Source organism: Rhea pennata, chromosome 16 (assembly GCF_028389875.1).
Source record: "Rhea pennata isolate bPtePen1 chromosome 16, bPtePen1.pri, whole genome shotgun sequence".
In the NCBI taxonomy this organism is placed as follows: Eukaryota; Metazoa; Chordata; class Aves; order Rheiformes; family Rheidae; genus Rhea; species Rhea pennata.
In genome coordinates this window covers 1002651-1021517 of record NC_084678.1, presented here as the reverse complement: position 1 = coordinate 1021517, position 18867 = coordinate 1002651, and the positions used below count along the sequence as shown (strand labels likewise).

At 49.7% G+C, this 18867-nt stretch overlaps 1 protein-coding gene across 6 annotated transcripts in view; it reads left to right on the top strand.

The window, feature by feature from the left end:
- The first annotated feature begins 809 nt into the window (after positions 1-809).
- The window catches only part of TP53INP2 (tumor protein p53 inducible nuclear protein 2), a 35178-nt gene continuing 17120 nt past the window's right edge, over positions 810-18867 (top strand). For 3 of the 6 annotated variants that reach the window (XM_062588881.1, XM_062588879.1, XM_062588875.1), the window contains exons 1-2: positions 810-1076; positions 17936-18299. In XM_062588881.1, the coding sequence (XP_062444865.1) occupies positions 18176-18299 (124 nt within the window). In that variant the 5' untranslated portion in view covers positions 810-1076; positions 17936-18175. The remainder of the gene's footprint in view (positions 1077-17935; positions 18300-18867) is intronic. The other 3 variants (XM_062588878.1, XM_062588877.1, XM_062588876.1) reach the window with 3 other exon arrangements.

Sequence of the window (18867 nt, the reverse complement as noted above, 5' to 3'; positions counted from 1 at the left end):
TGGTTGCAGTGGGATGGGCTTTATTTCTTCAGCTGTTTTTTTTTCTGATGCATTTCCTCCTTCTCTCTGTTCCCTTTGCTTCCTGATCGGGGAGGTCTCGTTGCCTCAAATATACTCAATATTCTTCCTGCTCTTAGCTCCCTCCCTCTTCAGTAGCAGCTGTTCCAGTGCAGCTTCATCCCTTTCCCATGGAGTTTGCCATTGAATTCCTAGAGCTTTCAAGGGGGAAAAGAATGAGCCACTCATGTATGTATCCCATCGGATACTCGTACATTGGAGCCAAGACCAGACACTCTGGGGCCAAACGATCAACGCGAGCCTTGCACCACCCAGCTGGGGCTCACTGGGCTGTCATGCCAACTCTGCTCCAGAGCCGAGCACCCCAACGAGGTGGTTCTGCTCCAGTGACCAGGGAAGAGCTTTGGGCTGGGTTTCCTGCACAGCCTCTTGTTTCCCCGCTGGCCCGCAGAGGCCCAGAGCCATGAGACCCGGGGTGCTTCGGCGGGCAGCGGGTGCGGGGGTGTGGGAGGCGGGGAAGCCAGCACCCGCCGGGGCCCCGCGCGACCGCGGCAGCTCGCGGTCACGGTGCCGCTCCGGGCGCCGCGGCCGCAGCACCGGCCCGGCCCGGCCCGGCCCGGCCCGGCCCGGCCGCACCGCGGACCCCGCGTTCACGTGGGGGCGGTGCCAGCTCCGCCCGCCCGCGGCTCCGCCCCGCCCCGCTCCCCATTGGCTGCTCCGCGGCGGCCGCGCCTCCGCCGGCGGGCGGGCTCCTTTGTGACGTCACAATCAGCTGTTTGAACGTTCTAATTTCTGCTCCGGGATCAGCTGGGCGAGGAGCGACATCAGAGGATACGGCAGCGGTCCGGGCGTGCCCGCCGCTCGGCCCCTCTCGCCTCTGCCTCGGGGGGTGTTTTTGGTTCGTGTTTTTTTTTTTTGTTTTTTTTTTTGTTGTTGTTTGCAATTAAAACTACCTCAACAGACTCAACCTGAAGCTGGTGCTTTACTATATTTAAAATCTCTTAGGCTTTCCTGTGGTGTTCTTGTTTACAAAAGCAGTCGATGACATTAAAGGTGAGGTAAGTGTTGCTCTCCGTGAGTGGGGCCCCGCGGGTGGGGGACTTAGGTGCTTTCGGCTTTTTTGCCTGGCTGACGCTTTGGGGTGCACGAAGATGGGGTCGGCCCTGTCTGTGCCCCTCGCAGAGCCCGGCAGGGAGCCGCCGCCGCCGCCGGGCAGCGGGAAGCTAGGGTGGGTAGCGGGGGGGAGAGTGCTGCTGGGCGGTAGGGAAGTGCCAGTGGCCTCCAGATGTTTGCAAAAAGAGCTTCCAGCTCGGGTGACCCGAAGGAAAGGAGCGTTGTCCGTGCGGGGAGAGGCTCCGGCTGACCTCGGAAGCCCCCTTCTTCTGCTCGGTTGGCCGGCAGCGACGGGAAGAAGGAGTGGTGTCCAGGCAGGGCTGAGGGCAAATAGCCCAGTTGACCCCTAAACCCCTTCCTTGCAAAGGGCGGTGCTTTTGCTTGCCTTTAAACAAAAGGCTTGGCGGGCAGCAAGAAGGCACAGCGGCCCTGTCCCTGCCTGCTTGGGCAGCGAGCTTTTGTTCGCTCTCTCCGAGGGCGACGCGGCGGTGCCCAGGTGTGTGTGTGGGGAGGGGGAGGGCGAGCAGGGAGCTGGGACGCCGGCGGCGAGGGCGAAGCACCCGTCGGACCCCGCCGCGGAGGGGAGGGAGGAGAGGGTGGCGCGGCGCTGTCCGGGGCCGGGCCGGGGAGCGGGACCGCGGGGCAGCGCCGGGGGCGCGCACCCCCCCTCCCCCCGGCGCCTGTTGTTTGTTTCTTCATCCCCGGATTAAGATTCGAGGCTGCTCTCCGCTCCCATTGGCTCCGCGGCATTGGAAGGCTATAGTGACGTATACGTGATTTGCATATGACATTGAGACGTCACAAGACCAGCGCACCCCCCCCCCCCACCGCCCCCTCCGCGGCGCGCTGTCCCGCCGTGACCCTACGGCGCGGCCGCTCTCGGGACGAGCCCGCGCCGCCTGCTTCTCTCCCCGCCGTGAGGCTGCAGGGCGGGAGCGCAGCTCCGGCAGGGAGCTGGGGCGACGGGAGCGCCAGGAGAGGCCGGAAAAATGTCCGATGGTAAACTAGTGTTTAATGTGTAACCAGCCAGACTGCCCCGGGATTGGATCGCACCAGTAGCGGCATGCTGCAGAAATAGAGAGTTACTTTAATATCTTTTTGGTGTCTGTACGTTTGTTTCATAAAACTGCTTTCCCAATGTCTCTTTTGGAATTAGTTTGCAAAGCCAACCTAAACTCTGTGCTTTTTTTTTTTTTTCCTAAGCGAGTCTCAAATGTGCAAGTGTCTTTCACTTGTCAGCTCAGAACTGACAGCATTTTTATTAGTTCGTTTTGGTCAAAAATGCTGCTTTTAGAAAATGGCATGTAAATATAGCTACTCGAATTTGCATATCTGCACTATGTATCTGGCTGATTGCTTTCCAGTGAATAGTCAAAGTTTTGGAATTCTTGGATCCTTACATCTTGATTCAGCAAAATACTTCTGCTTCATAAATCCCACTAGTTTTAGTGACTTTTTTTTTTTTTTTTTTTTGCTGGGGGTTCATGTGCATGAATGTTTCATTTAGTTTAACTGCCATGGAGAAGAAGGAACCACAGGTACATATTGCTCAGGCCAGGTGAGGAAAGATGCAGGCACTGGCAAGCTGAGTGCTGTGGCCTTCTTGGTGCAATCACAGCAGCCAAGCACGGCTGTGCTCCGGGGTCATGAGTCTGAGCTGTAATGGATGCTATTCTTATTACTACTCTAAATACCTCTGCTTTGAGGTATACCAAAAAATGCTAGAAGTATGGCTGACAGACTTTTTCCTTTCTTTTTTTTTTTTTAATGGATTTTTGTGCCTCTTAGGTAGGTACCTAAGTGGGATGGCAAAGACTAGACGTCCCTGGGGACTGGGTGATTTTTTTTTAATTATTATTTTGTTTAAAACACTGTCTACGGGATCTCCTCAAGTGAAAAATTGACCACTGGACTCTATGGAGTGTAACTTGTTTTATGAAACATGTTAAAATGGGTATTATTGCCCTCAAATTTTATTCATGTATGCACACACGTTTCTTTATATCCACAAGCAAGCTATAGTCTCGTTTAGAGAGCCTAACCAAAGGCACAAGCGCCTTGGCTTGAAGGTTGTTCTTGGGACCAGAAATACCCCTTGCTGCCAATGGACACCGGCAAGGGCTGAGCTGAGCAGGTGCCAAGTGTTGTCTGTTGCAAATTTGGCCAAGGTATTGCTGTGATAGAAAACCATTACTTCTTTCCCCACCAAGCTCTGTTTCCAAAGTGCCAAGAACAAGCAGAAGGGAAAAATTTTAAAGAGAAGCTTCTTTTTTCTTTCTTTCTCTTTCCCCCCCCCCCCCTTGAGACAGAAATGAGAGATTTGTACTTTAAAAATCCTTGTCACCGTCAGTAATACCTGGACTTGCATTAGATTAGTGATTATCTGGAGAAATACAAAGAGGATGGAGGAAAAATAGTGAAAGCTTTTCCTTCAAGAGTAGTCTTAAACCAGTATCACCTGCTTACACCAAGACTGGAAAAACCTGAGATGTAGACTCTTATCTAAGAGCTTTTTAGTGCTAATTGTACAGCATGTCCTGCACAGGCAAATCTTGGATTGACACTAATGTGGCCCTAAGGAGGCTCAGAACAGACCTTCTGGTGAAATTGGGGCTTCTGCATTATGGAAGTCCAACTTTTTGGTCAGTATTCAGCCTCCTGTGATTTACATAGGGTGTAGCTTCTGGACTGTTCACCTCTCAATATATGTACACGTTCCTAGTGATATTTTTACATGGTGCACCTCAGAGGAGAAAACATCTGGGCTTCTAAAAACTCACATGACAATCCCTGGCAAATCTAAAATTCCTACTTGTTGAAATACTGCTGGCCACCAAGATTTTCTTTTCTCCCTGAGGCTTTATATAGTTGTCTGCAAGGGCTTCAAATGGTAAAGGATCAGATTTGTCCTTGGGGCAATGACCTTTCCTGTAGCAGTGTTAGACAAGGGGCTGAATATGTATTGTGCTGTAAGTGAATGCCCAAGCATTTATACCAGCTCTAGGAGGAACACCTTCCCTTTCTGCTGCCCTGAGCCCCTCTCCTTCAAGCAGGCTCTGGAGGAGCTTGTAGGGAGCACTGACAACACCAAACTCCTGGGCATGGCAGAGGAAGGAGCTTGCTCGTATTGCTGTCAGCTGCCCAGGCCCTTTTTGCAGAGATTACCTTGGCATCTGGTGCTTTGTGTGCTGTGTTTGTCTCCAGGTTTTTGCATGGTTTGGGCAGTGAAACCAGATGGTCAGTGTGATCAAAGCCAAACAGGTTGGTTCCTGTTCATGGTAAAAGTCTAGCAATAAAGACTTTTCTTCCCCTGATAGTTTCTTATTACCATTTTTCAGTGTGAGGCAGTGGAAGAGGCTTTGATCCTGAATCAGCCTCTGGTTTGATGGAGCCTGTCTGCATGTGCCAGCAGCAGGCCTGGGATCTGGCTCTGCCCATCCTGCTGGTGTGGCCAGAGCTCCCCAAGAGAAACCCATTAACTCAGGCTGCTGGGGAGGCAAACGGATAAACGCTGAAGCTGTGCTGCGGCTGTCTCCAACAGCACCCAACTGCTGTGTTAATTCAGCCCTGCAAAACTCTCTTAAAGGTGTACCAGTCCACAGTTTGGTTCCCTTCCCTTGACTGGTGACGGACAGAGGACAGTGCCTGGATGCTTTACTGGCCATTTTTGGAGTGGTGAACAGAGGACACCCTCTGAGCTCCATATCTGAGCCCTGCTGGGCTGGGACAGGATTCTGACGTGTCTGTTCTCTGTCTGAGCATGTTGCATAGAGCTGTTTCTCTGCTATGAGGCTTGGGGCTGCCTGCTGTGGCGTCCACAGGCCCATGTTCAAGAGCTGCTGTTGCCTGATGGCCTCTGGCAATTATGCTGGTGCTTCTCAGATGTGACTTTTAGGATCCGGTGGGGTTAACTTCCTTCCCAAAAATCTCATCTGAACTAGTTCAGGGGGGTGAAGGAGGTTGATTCGAGGGTTTCAATCTCTTTGCATTTCAGTGCCAATTTTAGGATTTTGATTAACACTGCAGGGAGAGAGCAGCTTGTGATGCATATGTCTGAATTTGGTAAAATGAGTTGAAAATAACCTTTTTCCAAGTGGACTGGAGGAATGTACCTGATTTATAACTCCAGTGCCTGTTGTGATGACTGCACAGGGTATTCTTAGCTCTGCTGAGGAAGGACCATTTCTGCTGTTTGTCATCAGTATCCCTCCTGCTGCGTAGTATTTATGGAAAGTTTCAGGGAGGCCGATGCCATTTTGAAGCAGAGTTGTTGTTACTGCAGCCTGTGACTTGGGATCTGCCTTTCCTGATAACTGCGAAGCTGAGACTCCCACTCCAGTGGGATCCTTGTACATTACAGGGCTTTGTTGTGGTTTCTTTTGCATATTCTTAGTTCCTAGGGTTATTTGTAGTGACAGTGACTCAGAAAAACTATTGTATAGAGGTTGCTATGAAAAATAAAATAAAACTCCTCAATGTATTATGGTTATCTTACTCCTGTTTTAACTCTTATTTAACATTTTCCAACAACTTAAGAATTTGTGGCAAATGGACTTTCTGGAAGAGTTCTGAAACTTAGTTCTTTAAGAATCCTATCTGTCCCCATGCAAGTGTCATTTGTAGACTGTCTCTTCTTGCTAGTAGTAACTGGCCTGGAATGGGGTTGCTGTGCCAAGTAAGGCACATGGCCTGATTGTAGAAGCCCAATAAGGTTGGCAGCTGGGCCATGGAGGTGACCCAGCCCTGTGGCTGGGAGCCAGGCAGGGTGGAGGGACAGCCACGGCAATTTAGATGGGTTTGGAAATCATAGTATTAGGGCCATGACAGAGGAGCTCAAAGGATAGCAGCCTCCCTGAGCTCACCCTGCTGAGGGCGGGGAAGGGTTAAGATAGGTCAGGTCTTCTCTTGAGTCAGGGCTTCATTCCTCAGCAGAGGCCAGCCTCAGATGGTGGCTGCAGTTGTGCCCTTGCTCGGAAGGAGGGGTGCTTGGAAACCTTGGCTCCCAGACCCTTCCTCAACTCCTTAATTCATTCCAAAGAGTTTGGTGGCGCCAGTCAGCCATGTGTCAGGGCTGAAGATGGGGTAGGAGGTGGGCAATAAATGAAGCTTTTGTCCATCCACTCAGTGCAGCACTATGCATGGTTCCCCTACTACTTAACATTCCCCAGACCTTTCCTCACCTGAGGTGCAAGGATCCTGTTATAGCACACAGGCTGGGTGGACAAGGTGTGGAAGGAGGTGGCTGGACTCTTTACTGAGTTGCAGTGCTCCCACGAGGCCCTGCTTCCTGGTGAGGTCCAGGGTCCACACAGGACTCCATCTCTTGAGGAGCACCATGCAGACCCCCTGGGACAAGGCAAAGCATGTAGGGTCACCCAAGCCTGCAGGGTGCTTACTACCCAAGTGCTACTGAGCCTTATTTTTGCTCCAGAGCTGGTTGCATTTCCTCAGCAGATGTAATAAGTCTTGCAGATGCAGCATAAGATAGAAGAACCCATCTGAGGTCTGACCAACCCTGGCCACTAGAAGTGAAGATAAGTTGCCTCCCAGCCTAAATTGATTCTGTAGGCACCTTTTCTGCCTAATTGCAGGTACTGCTTAGACAACAGGATATTTGTAACTTAAATCCAGTTCTGAAGACACATCCAGGGTCCATTCAGGTCACTTCCATGGGGCTGCCTATCCTGGTTCCCTGGGTGTAAATGGGGCAAACATCTGCAGCAATAAAAGCAGAGGCTTTGTGACAACCTGAAAAACCTTAGAAGCTTTGTCTGCTGATGTCTCTGCATCCTAGCCAAAGAAGGGCTTGGTGGAAGGCTGTGGGGAGTCCTGCTGTTCAGGTGTTGCTGGCAGCAGTTGGCCAAAGAGTCTTTTGCCATGTTAAGGGGTGAGTGTGCCACTCTCACCCTTCAGTGACAACACTGGATATTTGGTATTTTCTGTGGCCTGTGAGGATGTTCTGGAGCTAATTAAGGCTGATGCACTAATCACATTGGCTAGGAGCTATTTCCAGTTAGTGTGGAAAGGCAATAAAGAGCCTTCTCCTGCCTCTTCAATGTGGTTTTGCAGAGAATTTTGGAGTGAATGGAGTAAAATGAGGGTTGGGATTAAAGATCATTTTGGTCCTTGTTAGTCTGCTAGGATCTGGATACTGCTTTCATCCCTTGGGTTTTAATCCAAAGGCTTTTCCTGCTGTGCATACAGGAACGTGACTTGTAGCTCCCCAATTGGAGCTACAGATGCAGAGTAGGGCATCTGTACAGATCTCCATACAGATGGAGAGTAGGGTAATAGGGTAATGGCCAGCCCTGGCAGAAGTGCAAGGGGACACATGAAGCCTTTGCACTCTCCCCATGGAGCCCTGTTTGATCATACTGTCTGTCTACCTGCCCAGTGCTTGTGCTCTAGTTGGACAGGCAGACAAGGCAGTCTGGCCAAGCAACCCAGGGCAACCCTTTCTCAGCAAACTGTAAATCACTGTGCACAAAAGTACCCTGTCTTTGAAGACTTTCTCTGAAAGCTTGCATTCTACAGGAAACTGTCTGTCAATCTTCCAAGCTCTACAAGATTAGCCAACCTATCCAAAGTCCTGTTTGAGATCCCAGGGTCCCCAGGCATTTTTAACGTGTTCTGCAGTGAACTGAGCTGTCCCTGAGGCATCTGCGTTACCTTGGATTATGTTATTTAAAAACTTAGAAGGCCTTGTAGGATGTTCACTGCCTCCCACTTGGATGCTGATAAGATGGAAGAGATCAGGTTTTAAAATGAGTGTGTTGCCCAAAAGGGCTTGCTAAGCTATTAGCTGTGGATGTTTCTACACTGCAGCACTAGCTTGGGAATTTCCAGGCTGAGGGAGCTCCCTTGTTTTATCCGAGAGCCTGATTCTGCATGCTTTGCCTTACATGTGTAATTTGCCCTTGCCATGTGTACAGCAGGGTGCAGCAATCGTAAGCAAGCACACGGTTTGCCTCCAGGAAAGAACTGAAGGTGGCATGGCCACCAGCACAGGATGCTCTTTTTGTCCTGTGGGGAGCCACAAAGGTGGGTGCTGTTACCTCAAAGTTCACTTTGAAGGCCCTGGGCCATACTCTGTTATTAGCTTGCTGTAACTTGGCATAAAGAAGCTCTTGAAACCAAGAGGAAACAGCATAAATGCAGCACTGAGGTGAAGAGGTGCCAGTGAGGAAGCAGGATGGTTAGGATGGGTAACTGATGTTCATATGTTTAAGCTTCTGGCTTTTGCATTGATCTACCATATGATTTTTGGGACCGATCTCTAGATATCCTGGTGTCTTGGAAATTCATCCCCAAGAGGAAGGAAGATTGAGCATCGGTACATAGCTGAAATGCTTTGCTTTGTCCAGTAAGGTGACTGTCAAATTTTTTTAAGGAGGTTTTCCATCCTCTATTTTGACTGCCTAGTTTATTATATGACTTTAAAAACTCACTAGAGTATGAACTTTTTGTCTGAGACTTCTCCAAGTAAAATCTGTAGGGTGCAAAGGAGAGATCCAAGGGGTAATGCTCTTTTGCTACATGATGGGCTGTCAAACAGATGCTTCAAGTCTCAGTGGGATGTCCTGGGGGAAGGCAGCACTAACTGCTGACTTGTTTTTGGCAGAGCTATAGTTTACAGAGGCAACCACAGTCCAGCAACAAAATTCTAGACTGGCTTTCTGAGATAAAAGGGAAAATCTTTCTGACTCAGACCTTGGCTTTCAGTAGCTACTTCAGTGTTCTGCTAGATGAACTTCCCCTTGCAGCTGGACTACCAGCTTCCTAGTCTGCCTCAGATATGTGGGCTCTCTTGTCTCCACCACCTCCTAGAGCTGTTAGTTGGCCAGGGACTGCAGAGGGAGCCAGGCATTGAGCTATCTTTGCTGTAGTTTGACATACCAACCTGAAAAAAGTAACCTATCTGAACTCTTTTATGAAGTCCAGGCATGTTTTCAGTGTCCTTCAGAGTGCCATCCTGAGTGAGGCTGATTTGGGCTCTGGTATTCCTGGCTCTTCTAAGCCCTCTTCAGCACTATTGTATCACTCTGAGAAGCTGCACAGTTATGCTGAGGTCATCTTTGGCTCAACACTCTTGTTTGCCTGGAAATGCCATAGGGCACAGCTGCCTCCGCTAAAAAAGCATATAAACCTACTCTTAGGAATCTTCCATGTGAGCCTATAACAGGGCATGGCCATCTGTGGCCCTGAGGGCTTGGAGCCCCTATTTGGTGCCACATGCAGACTGGTCCAGGATTCTGGATGCTTTCTGTGCCTTTTTCCCTTCTGCTCAAGGCTTTTAGGAAGGTCAAGCATCCTGAAGTCTTAAGATATCAAGAGTGTTTTCTTGGGAGCACTGGGATTTCTTCCATGAACTTTACCCATACTGCTCCCTGTTTCCCTTTTCAGCCTGGGGCCTGGCTGTTGGCCACAGCCTCTGCTTTGGCAATTACTGGGATGAGATGTGCAGTGCAGGGGACCTGATCCATCTTGAAGGCTGTATTGGTTATGAAAATCCATGCTTGTGGCCCCTGAAGAAACTCAACTGACTTCTGCCCTTGGCAAGCTGGAGTATATTTAACAAATGTGCTCCAACCAGCTGCTAAATTTCAGATTGGTCATAATTTCTGCTTGGAACAAGTAGGGAGCTCTAAGAATTGGCATATAACAAAACCACCGGCCATGACTGTTTTCACCAGGGCAAGCTTGGCTGTCCTTCCCCAACCTGGCTCAAGGAGGAGAGACTGGAGCTCAGGTCTAACTTCTCGCTTCTAATGATCACATCTGTCCCCCTGTGTGGAAAGTCTTCACCATGGCCAGTGTGTAGAGCATTTGAGATGTAGCCTAACAGTCTAGTTTCCATTTGTTACCTGGCAGAAATATCAGTCCCTGTCTTTGTCTCCCTAACTTATATTGTCAAGTTCTGTGCTCCAGGAAGGAGGACATCTGTGATAACATTCTAGAAAGATGACAGAAATCCCATGGGCTTTGCTTGGGTCTTGACTATGATCAGGGTCCCAGGGTGAGGGATGCCTTAGCTGAGCTCTGCCAGAGCCTGTAGCTCTTGCTGTAGTCAGAGAAAATAACTGTGATTTCTCAGTGCCCCCAAAAGCCCCATGTTTGCTGCTTCAAAGGGAAGCCAGAAAGCCTTTTAGGACAAGGACTGGGGAATCCTTGCTGACCTCCAATTCATGGTGCCAAGAGACTCCTTGAGTCCCAGCCAAGTGCATTTTGAACAAGCTGTCCTAGCTGTACCCATCTCATCTAGCTGCCAACTCTTCCCCTACATCAATCTCTGCACAGGATGTGTGTGGAAAGAATGGATCATGGCTGTTGTGGGGGAAGTAGAGATATCCCAGAGAGACCTGGAAATGTGCAGAGCCAGAGGGAGATGCAGGCTGGGGGGACTGGCCCACAAGCACCTGGAGGCCTGAAGCTGTGCATGGCAGACCCATGTGCCCACATGTGTAGGCCTACCTAGCCTGTAGATTACTCCTGTTCAGAGCCTGTTGTTCAGGTATGGTACCCGAAGACTGCCCTGGCCTGTGGGGAGTGGGCAAATAAAGGCAACTAGGAACCGAGATGTTTTAGAGAGGACAACTAATGTCATAGTGCTGCCCAAACTCTGATAGGGAGCAGATGCAGCTGGTTTTGGAAGCCAGGCAGGCAAAGGTATACATATGGTTGGGATGAAGGGCTCCTTAGTGCTTCAGCAGCCAGTTACACATCCCCTGACAGCAGAGACCTGCTGAGGTCCAGGGCATCACACATATGGGGGAAGGTTCTCCTTGATTTATTTATTTATTTTATTTTGCCATGTGGAGCAGGTATTGTGCCTCCTAACACAACTAGAAGTGAGAAGCCCAAATGCATGGTAATCCCCGAATGGATAAATGCAAGTGTCACAGAGTACCAGAACATGAGCAAGCACCCAAATTCATGGCACTAATAACCATTTTGTGAATTTCTGCTGGCCCTGCTGATCCAGGAGGGCCTGGATTTGAATGGCAGCAAAGATGCAGCTCTACTGCGCAGGCTCTGCTTGGTCTCCCAAGGAGCTGTCTTATGAATGAGCTGTGTCCCCACTCTCATCAACTAGCTAGTAGCTGGGGACCCTTCTCAGCATTTGCAAAGCTGAAAATGCACCAAGAAAACCTTATCTCTGGCCTAGGAAGCTCCCAGGTCCTGTAGGAAGGAGGTCTTGAAATGCTGTGTCCAGTTCTGGGCTCCCCAGTATGAGATATATGGAACTACTGGAGTGATTCTGGTGAAGGGCCATGGAGATGATTAAGGGCTTGCAGCATCTCATATGAGGGAAGGCTGGGACTATTCAGCCTGGAGAAGACTAAGGAGGAGATACCAATGTGTATAAGTATCTGAAGGGAGGGTGCCAAGAGGATGAGGCCAGACTCTTCTCAGCGATGGCCAGTGAGAGGATGACAGGCACAAACTGAAACATGGGAAGTTCCATCTGAACCTAAAGATTCTTTTTAAACTATGAGGATTGCTTAGCACTGGAAGAGCCTGCCAAGAGAGACTGTGCAGTCTCCTTCCTTGGAGATATTCAAAAGAAATCCCTGGATAGGTTCCTGGGCAACATGCTCTAGGTGACTGCTTGAGGAGGGGGTTTGGACTAGATAATCTCCAGAGGTGCTGTCCAACCTCAACTGTTGTGTGATTCTGTGAGATTGTCTGGGTGCCTTCTTGACCAACCAAGAGGTCCCACAGCTGGGTCCCATCTCTCTGCTGGCCCTAGCACTGTGTGAATTCCTCCTCCCTTGGAAATACCCCCAGACCAGGTTGTGCTTTGAGGGACAGCTTTGCCCCTGCCTCCAAACAAATCAGAGGCTTTGTCTCATGTGGATGATGGAGCCATTTTTGGTTCTTCCTTTCTTTTTAAGGGCTGCTTTGTGCTCTGGCCAGAACCCTTCTGTTCCTCTCTTGATGCTCCAGCACAAAAAGCCACCCCAGTCCAGCCATTACCAGTTCATGAGCAGTGGGAGGAAGATGTTAATTAGATGAGCAGGTTATAAATCTGTTATGGCCCTTACTGAGAACAGACTAGTAGAGGTGCGAACCCTAGGAGCTAGGGCCTGTGCAAGCATTAGGGAGCTCTCATGATGAGAGATCTCTCTTCCCTGTCTTGCAATCCTTGCAGATCTGACAAGGAGGAAATGGGCAAGGGAATGGTAGTGTCAGCTGCAGTGCTTTCCTATCAGGGCCACAGTAGAGCTCTGTTTCTCTCTGGTGATCCCCAAGAGCTGGAGAGATGCCTGGAAGGCATGTGTCCCAGGCAGAGCATGGTGCTGCTGGTTACTCCAGAGGTGTCTAGCCCTAGAGATTCCCTTTCTAGCATGTTTTTGCTCTGAATAGCCACTTAGCCCTACTTTACAGATGCTTGAGCCAAAGCTTGAACTGTTTTTTGGGCCCCTCCCTTAAGCCATCTGCTCTCCCCAGTTGCCTAGTGTGTTCCTGGGGCCTCTGTGGCTTTCCTTGCTCTCCTGGCAACTATCCAGTGCCTGGCAGCCATGGGGTTCCCTGCTACTACACCAGCCCTAGGCGCTTTGCACCCCTCTGTACCCTTCCCATCCCAAGTTGCTTGGAGAGGCGGATCTGGACTCCTCCAGCCGAAACAGTGGGGTCTGTTTGCTGCTGTGTAGGCTGCTGAAGGAGAGTTCTGTACTCCAACCAAGTCCCTCAAAGCCCTACAACATTTAGATGATGTTATGGTCAGAGGTCTTTGCTTTCCCAGCGCAAGTAATGATGGGCTATTCCCTTCTGCTATTGCTTGTTCCCAGGCCTTGTTAGAGGGTGAAGAGGTACCTTTATCTGTAATACAATTCTCTTATTTTTGGAGGCAGGGAGCTGAAAAGTCCCTTTAGCCTGCTGGTTAAGCTCACTTTGTGAATAGGGAAGCCCTGCACCAGGCTTAAGCACAAGCACCCTCATGAAATGAAAAGGTTGCCAAGAGCCAGTCCTGTGTGGTGGACCAGCAGTAGGCCAAAGCAAGCAGCAGGGCTTGAGAGAACCTGGGCCACAGGGTACACACACTGGGCTGAAATAGGGGACCTGACAAGTGCTGTGGTGTCAGAGGACCCCAATGCTCAGGGCGTACAAGGGCCCTGTCTCACATCTGTGGCTCCAGGTGTGGGACTGCAGAATGTCTCTTTGGGATCTCACCTCTCCATTTCTAGCCCTAATGGTTGTGAGAAAATTTCCAAAGGCCTTTTAAAAACCTGTAATGACAGCTCTGAGAGCCAGCTGCCCAATTCATCTTAATGGGCTTGCTGTCTCCTGTGCTTTCTATTTATTATTATTTTTAAAAAGACAAGACACCAAACTGAAGAAATAGGATTCTCACACTCCGATGAATTTGAAGCCCTGGCTGCAGGACTTGCAGCCTGGTTCTGTTGTTTGCTTCAGTGTTGGTGAAGAGCTATGGGGTTCTCAGGCACCCTGACACTTCTGTGGTGCCGGGCTTCTGCCTGGCCAGGCAATCAGTGCTGCTGCCTGACAGGATGCTCCCTTGCCTTGAGGTTAGGTGAAAGGCCTGCTTCAAGAGTCAGAGCCTTTCCTCCTGCTGATGGATTCAGACAAGCCTTTGAGCAGCCTTCTTCCAATCTTCCTCCTCTTCTAGAGGAACAAATTCCTAGCCCTGGCTCCATTGTGGTCTCACCTGGAAATTCCTCAGACGCAGGCTTCAGGGAGAACGTGTAGGATTGCTTACAGGCTCTAAGGCACCTTCCTTCAGAGGCTGACAGAGCCATAAACCAGGGATTGCCCTCTAAATACAGTAATGGCTATGTGCCAAGCAGGGCAATGTACACAGCTGCCCCAGCAAGGTGCTCTGCCTTTCCCTCTGTTTAGCTCTTGATGGCATTTTAATGCCCTTTTATGTTGCTCAACCAAATACATTTTCTCCACACTAATGGTACTCTGCACCTTGTGTCTGCCATCTGTCTGTAGCTCTCCAAGAGCTTTAGAGACATTAATAAAATTGGAGTCCTAACCTCCCCCTAAGCTGTAAGGACTTTGTTTCCCCAGCAATAAAACTATAGCAGTAATGAAGCACAAATAGCTAAGAGGCTTGCTCTGTTGCTGGCAAAGCAAACCCAGACAACAAGGCTGGGAGAAAGCGGGCCTCATCCTGCCTGGTGCTGTGCTCCTGCTGGGAGGGTGTTGGCCCCTCACTGCTGATGCCCACACCTTCCTGCACGTTAATGCCTGTGCGGCTAGGGGATGGGATGGAGACCCAGGCCTCTAAGGCTGCTCCTGCCTGCTCTGCAGTGTCTGTGTGTGCACAAGGTGTGCAGAGGGCATGTGGCAAGGGAGCAGCAGCTCAGAGCACTGTCTGCACTGGAAGCTCCTGACCTGTTGTCACTGTGTGTTTCCTGTCCCTCAGTCAGGTGAGACTGGGATGGAGGGACCAGCACGGCATGGCTCCTTCTGCACCTTTGAGCTTGGCTGCGTTTTTGCCCCGTGGTGCTGGGTGGTGAGGTTTGGAGACCATTCAAGCATAAGAGCAGGGTATTTCTTGGGGCTGCATTGTAAAGTAGCAGTGTGTGGAGTGTGGCATATGTGTGATGGTGTTATCAGCCTAAGCTGGATGGTGGCCATGAAACGTACATCTGCATTAAAAGAGCTTCCCTGAAAATACATACAAAAATAAAATAATAACAGTGATTTTTAGAATTAAATCAACCTAAAGCAGGTATCAGCACAAACCAATTTCAAGCAAAATGGTAGCAAGGTCTTTTGATGAGGAACAGAGCACTCCCTCTATTTGAGGTGGTTCTCCTCATCTGCATTGGGACAGATCCTTCCTCTGAGGCTGTTGCTTTGTGTTCCCCTGTTACCAAGCTGGTCCCCAGGGCTGTGAGGAGCCCTGCTTACTGCAAGCTGTGACAGGCCCTATCCCAGCACTGGAGAACAGCAGGAGGTGGGCACAGCCTTGCCAATGGCTTTGTTGTCTTCACGGATGACGATTGTCCTGTGTCTACACTGAACTTTCCTGTGCCTTGCAATATGAGTAGGAGACACAAGAACGTGTAGTTCCTGTGGTTCCCCAGAACTGGAGAAGATCTAATGGTCACTGTGAAGAATGTTGACATAGGTTAGGCTATAACTCTTAATCCCTCCTGTTACTAGGCTGCAGGGCAGACTGGGCATGCAGATAAGTCTCAGCAGTGCTGATGATGCTGGTGAAAGCTGTGGCTCCTGATGGGCATCACCCACCTCTTACCACCCTTTCCTTGTGCTGGTACTGGACACTGAGCTGAAAATGCCCCCCAGAAAGAAACTGGCCTGGTCATCCCAGGGCAGATCCCCACTCTGACTCACCATAGAGCACTGGTGCCAGCTCAAGGGAAGGTGTGGAAAGCTTAATGTCCATTCCTGGCCAGCTTTTATTACTAATTAAAAAAAAAAAAAAAAAAGAAAAGGCAAATGAAAACTGTCCTTTGTGACTTCCCACCTTCCAGATGCAAAGTTTTGGTCCTTACCCCATCCTTGCTAGTTTTTTTAGAAACCAAGGAGAAGGAAGCCTTGCTGGACTGTCTGTCAGTCTGGCAATCTAAGTGCCTGTGTTTTGTTGCTGGTCAGCTGCTGCCCATGTGGGGAGATGTATATTCACAGAATGACAGAGTGGTTGAGATCAGAAGGGACCTCTAGAGATCATCTAGTCCAACCCCCTTACTCAATCAGAGTCACCTAGAGCAGGCTGTCCAGGACCATGTCCAAATGGTTTTTGAATACCTCCAAGGATGGAGACTCCACAATCTCTCCGGGTAACCTGTTCCAATGCTCAGCCACCTTCACAGTAAAAGAGTTTTTCCTGGTGTTCAGATGAAACTTCCTGTGTTTCAATTTGTGCTCATTGCCTCTTGTCCTGTTAGAGAGCACCACTGAAAAGAGTTTGGCCTCTTCCTGTCTATGCCATCTCTCAGACACTTATACACATTGATAAGACCTCCCCTCAGTCTTCTCCAGAACGAACACTCCCAGCTCTCTCAGCCTTTTTTTCATAAGAGAGATGCTTCAGTCTCTTAATGACCTTAGTGACCCTTCACTGGACTTGCTCCAGAAGTTCCATATCTTTCTTGTATTGGGGAACCTAGAGCTGGACGGTACTCCAGGTGTCGCCTTACCAGTGCTGTGTAGAGGGTTTGTCTCCTTCAACCTGCTGGCAATGCTCTTCTTAATGCAGCCCAGGATACCATTGGCTTTCTTGGCCACAAGGGAACATTCCTGGCTTTTGGTCAACTTGTTGTCCACCAGGACTCCTGGGTCCTTCTCCACAGAACTGCTTTCCAGCATGTCAGCCCCCAGCTTGTACTGGTACATGGGGTTATTCCTTGCTATGTGAAGGACTTTTCACTTGCCTTTGATAAACTCCAATAAGTTCCCCTCTGCCCATCTCTCCAGCCTGTTGAGGTGCCTCTGAATGGCAGCCCAGCCCTCTGGTGTATCAGCCACTCCTCCCAGTTCTGTTTCATCAGCAAACTTTCTGAGCAAGCACTCTGTCCCATCATCCAGGTCACTGATGAGCAAGTTGAATAATATTGGACCTGTCAGCCAGTTCCCTCGACACTTGGGGGTGCATCTTATCAGGGCCCAGGGACTTAAGCTTGCCCAGTTTGCTTAAGTGCTCTCTAATGTGATCCTCTTCCACCAAGGGAAAGTCTTCATTTCCTCAGACTTTCTCCCTGGTTTCCAGGGCCTGGGAGTCCTGAAGGCCAGCCTGTTCAATGGGTTGCTTTACCATCTTACTAAGAGGAAATTTTATCGACCAGCCCCTCTTGGACTGCAGCAATCACTCTGACCCCAGAAACTGCCCAGGTAAATTCACATCAGTTCTCAGATGCAATAACATCATCACACCCTTTTCCCTATCTTTTCGTCAAAGTTTCATACCAGAAGCCATATTATGTGCCAGTGTAACTCCAGAGGAACTAACACCAAATCTGACTTAAAGTCTCTGGCTCTGTTTCCCTTGGAACCATTGCTGTTTATCAGCCTCCTCCGGGAGAAGTTGCTTGCAAGGGAAGGGAACAGCCTGCAAAGTTTGAGGGGCGATGGGCCAATCAACCCCATCACATAGCTGTGAAGCATATAATCTCTAAAGTGCAGAGAACTTTTCTTGGAGGAAAGAGAAAAGGTGGAGATTACAGCCTTTTGGACAGAGAGAGGTGGTCTACCATGAAACAGAGAAACTCTTTTCTTAGGAAGTTTCCCCAGGAAGTCAGCTGTGACTGATACTATCCAAGTCCTGGCTCACTGGGTTCCTGGATAGTCCCTACCCTTCCTCAACACTAGCTCTTCATAACAACAGCAGTAGCAAAGATAAGGTTTGACAGAAGAGTATGTTTCCCAAATGTGAGTGAGTTTCCCTTTCACTCTTGGCCAGGGCAGGACAGCAAAGACCAGTGGCTTTTCCAAGGTCAATCAGAAAAGCCAGAAGAAGGCTGGGACCAAAACCTGCCTTTCTCCCCCACATCTCTTCTCACATGCCCCACAAGGCTGGTACAAATTTGTAGCTTGGTCGTTTTGTTGTCTAACATTGCTGAGGAGCAGCTGGGGCTGAGGGAAGAGGCACTCGCTGGGCACAGGGGGATCCAGCACCAAGCCTGTCACAATTGTGCTTGCAGACACAAAGTAACATGCCCTCTGAAAAGTGAATGGAGCTACCGATGGCAGAAATCAGTACTAGAGTCACTTCTCTGTTCTCCCTTCCAGCCTATCTGAATCCCATGGGGTGCTGGAGGATCAACCTTTCCAATGAGTCTGAGTGATTTTCTCCTTTTTCTTACAGGCCTTTGCACTGAAGCCAAGTGAAGAACCTCATAATTGCACTATACATCATTAACTCAGCTAAGATTTTGCTAGCTGTGAAGAATCTCCTGCCACTGGGAAGGACTCCTCCATCAAGATAGAGACCCTAAGCTCCATTATCCTTCCTGGCCCCTGCCTGTGACGCCTGTCTCCACGCTTTGAGGCCAGCACTTGACAGTAGCTTCATTCTTCTTTCCTCCCATCAAACCATTTCCCAGCCATGTTCCAGCGTTTCACCAGCCTCTTCTTCAGTGACAGCAACACACCAGAGGGCCTGGAGGAGCCCAAACCCTTCGTCTCTGAGGAGGAGGAGGAAGATGGATGGCTCATAATTGATCTTGCAGGTGAGAAAAGCAAAGAGGATTAGTTTCACACAATCTGTGATGTATCTTGTTTCTCCAGAGCTGGACAAATCCCTTCAGATGATGTTGGACCTTGCCAGCAACCTCCAGCTGAACTTCCATGACATGTTGTTAGCTCTGCCCTTAATCCCTCCTTCCCTAATTTCTCTTCCCCTTCACCTGTACTCACAGCTCCCAGCCTGAGCCAGGCACAGAGATCTCTGTTGTCATTGAAAAAGATCCCAAGCTGACTTCTCTTCCTGTCTTTGCTCTCCCAGTGAGAATTCCCAGCTCTAGGCCAGCTTGGGAGAAAATAAGTAACAGCAGCTGCTTCCTGGGCCATGGATGCTGGCTGTCTGCCCAGGAGCCTTCAGGCACTGCCACTCAGCTCCCCCAGGGAAAGGAGTATCTGTGCTCGCTCCTGTTTTTGTCTCCAAGCAGGCCTGGGGGAGAAAGGCGTTCATAAAAAGGCCACCAAACTTCAGATGAACAGAATATGTCCCACTGGCCTAGCTCTTAACAGGACACTCTAGACAGGACAGTGATAGAGAAGTTCTGATGAGACCCAACA